The following is a 6,015-nucleotide window of genomic DNA, read 5'->3' as shown; positions in this document are numbered from 1 at the left end:
GCTCGCCGCGGGATGGAGCAGCAAAGCAGAAAGCGCACGTCCCTTCTCGCCGCTGTAAAACGAAAGGGGGAAGAGCCAGGGAGAAGGGGCCGGCGGCGAGGAGCGGCCCGTGTCGCGACTTACGCCCTGGCTTTCGGGAAGCCCATTGACAGCAGGATCTCCAGCGACGAGCCATGTTTGATGGTGCCAGCGCGGTGCTGCCGGTTCCGCCGGGGGATGACTTTGCTGTACAGCTCCTCTTTGGCAGCCATGGCGTGCGGTGCGGGCTGGCCGCGCTGGGCCATCACGCAGCCATGGCCGCACGCACACGGCCATGCACACCCGCAGCGCCGAGCGCCCGGGCGCCGGGGGCCGCGGCCGCGCAGGGCCACGCGGGGCTGCGCCCTCCTCCGCTCCGCGCCGCCGCCGCCGCCGCCGCTCACAGAGCCGGGCCCGCCCCGGCCCCGGTGCTGGCCGCCGCCACACGTGCGCGCCCAGCGCAGCTCCTGCAGCCGCCAGCGATTTCTCAATGGATCGGCGGCGGCGGCGAGAAGGAACCCGCCCGCGCTGCGGCTCCGCGCGCCGCCCGCCCCCGCTCTTAAAGCCGCAGCCGGGCGGCGGGCGCACCGACCCCCGAGCTGCCCCCGCGGCACCGCTGCCGCCCGGCTCCGGACAACCCCGCCCTCAAAGCCGCAGCCGGGCGGCACCCAGCCCTGCGCTCCCGCCGCGGCCTCATAGGGTCGTGCGTGGGGAAACCCGTGCTGGGAAGAGAGCTCAGGGGCGCTGCAATAGCCCACCTGGTGTGGGCCGCTTGGGGGGAGGCCCTGGCCCGGCCTGAGAGAGTGGGCTCTGCTCTGAGCAAGGCCACTGCTGGAGCAGATAGGAGAAATTAAGCCTTACTTGACAGCAATCACACGCGCGCACAAAACCAAACAATTACTTTGTTTCTTTGGAGGAAAAGCTCTGCATGGTATCRGCCTAACTGTGCTGGGGGGCCAGATGGAGAGCTGAGAAGAGGTAGAGAGCACTACACAAGAACAGCTGGGCTTCAGGAGCTCTGTCCTCAGCTCGACGAAGCTTTCAGGTGGTAGCAGCAGTGGTTAAAATAGATCTAGTTAGTTGTGGAAGAGTTGTTCTCCAAAATTTGCACCTTGATATTTCACCTTGATCTTGTGTTTCTCCATCCTTCTCAGCCTTCTCTGGGCCATCACATAGAATATATGGCCTGAAAGCATTTCTGTTTCTGGGCAGGGGCTGCCCTTCCTGTTTAAGGCCTGCTGTGACGCAAGGCTCTGCTCCTCTTCCCTGCTCCCCTCTTCCTCCCATGTCCTTCCCTCCCCAAAAAGCTGCGCATTCATATAGAGTGGGAGGGACAAGTATTGCTCCTTTCTTCCTAGTTGTGTTTCAGTTCAGATTTCAGTTTGGTATGTTTGGGGTGTAAACCAAGAGGCTCATGTGTGTGCTCTCCTATGAGGAGTCATCCTCCTTCCCCTCCCGTCTCTCCTTTGTCTTCTTGATTCTAGCTTCCCCTTCTTCCCTCCTCCACCACACATGCTCCCAACAGCCTCCCCATTTTCCCCTGCACTTTTTAAAGACAAGCAGATACCACTACTGATCTTCTCTGAGCCGACCCAGCTCACTGTGTTGTAGAGAACAGCATGAAATCACAACTCTGCAAGTAAATAAAAGCAATTAAGAGGTATTTATTTTAAAAAATGATAGGTTATGTTTATGTTGGGGATGGGAAGCATGGGACTTTTTTAGTAGCTGGCAATGAGAAATCTATCACTACGATTAATAATATTAGCATTAGGACAACAAACAGCTCATTTGTTGCATCAATGAACCAAGAGATGAAAAAAATTCCCCCCAACTGTCCGTTTATTCCCCTTCTCTGCCAGTGTGGGCTGGTGCCTGACTATTTATTTTCTACCGCTTTATCCAAAGGCATGATGAGAAGCGTCCACATGCTGCAGTCAGCGCACCGGTGTTACACTGGAGCCTGTGTTCCCACAGTGACAACAGGCCAGTAAGTCATCCTTGCGCTAGCTGAACCAACAAGCACCATGAAAATTAAAGCTCGAGAAGGACATTGCACAAAGCGCTACTTGTTCACTTTTGAAGTCATTTTTAACTCCTTTGATGTTTCTGAGGCACTGATTCTTTAGTTTACCCCGGTTATTAATTGACAAGAACTTCATTAAAGTCAGTGGGTGAAACCAAGGAGACTTTAGTCATGGTTTTCAGCCATGTTAGGCATTTTGCAACTGTGAGATCAGGATCAGGCAGCCAATCTATTGCATTTTAATGAAGGAACGCAGTTAAGGATTATTAAAAACAATACTTGCAGTAAAACATATATTGCCGGACCRCCAGAAGTGTTAGTCATGGACCCACAGCCCGCTGTGCTAGGTGCAGTATAAAACACAAAAAAGTTCTGTATCCGCATCTGTAAAAGGGGAAGATTAACAGCCCAGATTAACATTGACCCACGCTCCTGCCTCCCACATGAAAATGGCAGGCAATTTCCAGGAGAATCTGATCAACGTACAGGAATTAGCAGCCAACAGAAATCTGCAAAGATTGTTGTGTCGTAGCTTAACCTGATAGGCTTCACTTACACACGTTTTCTTTGCTCCAGCTGTATTACTCAATCAGGAAATAACAATAAAAATGTAATTTGTTATGGAAGTAGTTTCCAGAGACTTTGCCCAGATTAGAATCCCTTTCCTCTAGCTGCTACCGTTTCATATAATCAGTTTAAAAAATCTGCATTATAGCAGTTATCGGCTTTGTTAGTTGGGCTTGAAGATGAATTGCTACAACTAACCCCACTGGAAACGTCAAAGTTGTTACAATAAACAAGAAGGAACAAAAATAGGATGTTTACACATCCAGGCTAGCTGAGTATACAATCCGTAGTCCATCAGTTAAACTTGCTCCATACCTGGCTTGAAAGCAGTGTTCAGTACTGCTAAGAGAACCACTGCGTGTCTTTGTAACTTCAGCTAGTGCCTCTGCATCTTATCTGGCTGCGCTTTGCTGTGTGAAAATCATTTCATTGGGAAGCAGTCTTTTTTTTCAACAATTAAATGTTCCTTGAAATAAGGCTTCCTCCCACCTTTTTTTTTTTTTGGATTGAAAGATGAAAATGAAAGCTGTCTTAGTGCTCAAACAGGAAAAAGGAAAGCAAATAAAAGTGGAAAGCAAATTAAAAAAGCAAACACCCTGAAAATGGTGTCAATAATTGTCAATAATTTTAATGAAAAAAATTGAAATATGTGAAAGGCTGGTGCCTATATGAAACCTGTGATATGAAGATTATTTTAAAATGCTATCAAGTTTTCACACAAAATCCTTCCCTTTTTTTCGCATCACCTTCCTTCTGCTGGCCTGATCCTAAAAATTTATGTGTGCCCTTAACTTACTACTGCTAATCATTTTCCTGACTTCAGTGCAACAGCTTCCTGGTGCATAAAGCTGGGCATGTAGTGTAAGTTCCTGCAGAAACAGGCTTATACGTGTTGTCTATGTTCTTTTACTGTGCTCCTCGGTGAAACTCAAGTATTATCCCCTTACCTCCAGGAAAATGCATTCACAGAGGATTATTTATATCACTTCCTTCAGAGGTGGAAAAATGCAACGGTCATTTGCGGGGAAGCGCTAAAATCGCTTCACTGGACATTGTGTGGGAGTTTTGTTAGACACTTCAGTAAGAAGAAATGAGGCTCCTAAGGAATTGGAGACAAGGTTACCCATCTTTTCAGCGTGACGTTACCTCCTTGTGTTCATATGCAAAAGGTTTACTTGCTAGCAATGGAAATATTGTGAAATAAACAGCACAACAGCAGGAAACAGAGCAGAGGTTTTGCTTTCCTCCTTCATAACTTCCCCCCTAAAAAAAGGGGTCAGATGTTTTCAGAAAGTCCTTATTCAAGAGTCTGCTTTTGAATTATTACCAGTTGAATTGTATTGTTGCCCTTGGGGTGGCGGGAGGAACAGGGACAGGATGTGGAGCTAATCCTAGGCCAGCACCTCATTTGTAGAAGCAGCAAGGAAAAGACTGGCCCTTCTCCTTCCCTCCCTCCCAGAGAAGAAAAAGAGAAAAGAAATCTGCCATAAGGCAAACATTGAGTAAAGCTGAACAATAAAGGACACAGCAAGATCACTGTTTCCTAGACTTCTTCGAGCCTGATCTTGCAATTATTTGCATACTCAAGTCATTTTACATGCACAGATATTCCTCACAGCAACTTTAGSCCCATCTGCAGCTGGACTCTGCATGGAGGAAGGGGGCTGCTTCCCCCTCGCGTGGCTCCGCGCATGCACCTCCCTTAGCAATACTGGAGGGGAAGGAGGGCTGCAGCCTTCCTCCCCCTTAACTAGCTTTGGCAAGTCCATCCTTCGATTGTTTGTCTGTATGTTGAAGTGGTGTCAGCAYGGCTTCAGGGCTGAGCGTCTGAATGTGTTAAAAATAGAATGAAGTTCACCCTAAACACTTTTTCCCTCTTTTTTTTTTCTCTTGAGTTTCCAAATGTCAAGAAACAGTGAGTTATCACTGAAAAAAGTGAACAGCTGCCTCATGCTTGATTCAAAACAGCATGAAAATGGAGTCAAAATTATTAGTCAGACTTTTAAAATGAAGTTTAGACTGAAGAAACTTCAGCAAACTTCAGCCCATTTCCTATGTAGTTCATAATTGCTTTGTGGGTAGTGTTTTGTGACTGCTTCAGTTTTGTCTTATAACATCCATCTGAGCCTGTTTGGAACAATTGCTGAGCATGTGTGAAAGTGGAGGAGCAACATTCCTGAGAGCAGGTTAGTCTTAAAGCCTAAAACATCCTTGTCCATATCTTTTACCTGTCTGCCTTTCAACAACTGAGCTGGAATGAGCATTTATTTGAGGCTCTGTCCTGCAGGGATAGTTTCCTTCCTTTGCTAAGCATCCATCTGCCTAGGTACTTATGTGAGCCTCCTCTTCTCTCACCACCACAATATTTGAGTCCCTCCGGAGTATTTAAAAATAGAAAGAACAGCTGGCTGTAGGAGAACAGGATTCTGTATTTTGTCCAGGAGGCAGTGAAAGGACTTTCTCACCCTTCATCGTATCTACCTAACCTTAAACTTCTGACATGAGATGTGGGCTTTAGGAGGATTCATTAGGCCTGCAGAATGCTCCCTAAAGACCAGGGATTTTTTATCGATCTCCAGATTTTGTTGCCTTGAGGCTGTAACTCCAGACTGTGCTGCAGACGTGGAGGTGGGGGTAGACTCAGGTCCATGGCTGTTGTAGCACTATTGGCTTCAACAGAGAGCAGCTGGGGCTTGGGCGGAGAGAATCCAAGCTGGCCACAGAGACAGGAGATCTTGCTTTTCTAGCTTGGATTTTCTTCAAGTTTGGAGAATATTTTCCTCATTACAGATAAAACCTACTTTTATTTCATCGTAACTTGCAATTTGTGCATAGAGCTGTGGAGTGGAGGTGGACCAACAGGTATGAGCCAACAGGCAAACTGTACTTCAGATATTTCAGTTTGATATCAAGGATGGGCACATGCAAAACACTCAGGTAGGAGATGACATCTAGTGCAGCTTGCCTAACTTTCTGTTCTCACTTTAAAAGCAAAATAAAATAACACGTGCTTTAAAATGCTTTGAGCTATTTTTGGTTTGAAGGCAACAGGGGATTCTGCGTGAGGAAGGACTCCTGGCTTTCTTGCTGGATGTGCATAGGAAATGATTTACTGTGCCAAGTCTTTTCCTCTGGAGCCTAGCTCTCCTCTTGGTTCTGCGGCCTCACTGCGTTGAGGATACTCAGAGTACRTGCGAGCAGAATTTGCATGCTGGGAGGTATGGCAACCTCATTTGGCAGTCTTAGCACAATGGACTTTCATGGGTCATTAAAAAATGAACAAACCACTGATGTATGAGGCCTGAGTAGCTGAGGCTACGCAAAGACAGAGTTTACCCTCTCCTAACTTGTGCAGCACCGAGTTYGCTCATGTAGACAGCAGAGAGATGCATGTGGGAAATCCA

General features: G+C 47.5%; 1 protein-coding gene across 2 annotated transcripts in view; it reads right to left on the bottom strand.

The window, feature by feature from the left end:
• Nucleotides 1–315, bottom strand: part of UBASH3B (ubiquitin associated and SH3 domain containing B) — an 80,786-nt gene extending 80,471 nt beyond the window's left edge. Inside the window, exon 1 of one of the 2 annotated variants that reach the window (XM_026071747.1) lies at nucleotides 124–315. In XM_026071747.1, the coding sequence (XP_025927532.1) occupies nucleotides 124–284 (161 nt within the window). In that variant the 5' untranslated portion in view covers nucleotides 285–315. The remainder of the gene's footprint in view (nucleotides 1–123) is intronic. The other variant, XM_026071748.1, reaches the window with a different exon arrangement.
• Between the last annotated feature and the right edge of the window lie 5,700 nt (nucleotides 316–6,015).

The sequence above is a fragment of the Apteryx rowi genome, unplaced genomic scaffold, assembly GCF_003343035.1.
Source record: "Apteryx rowi isolate R43461 unplaced genomic scaffold, aptRow1 scaffold_33, whole genome shotgun sequence".
Taxonomy (NCBI): domain Eukaryota; kingdom Metazoa; phylum Chordata; class Aves; order Apterygiformes; family Apterygidae; genus Apteryx; species Apteryx rowi.
Note: the sequence above shows the minus strand (reverse complement) of the source record. Positions and strands in the feature narration are given on the sequence as shown.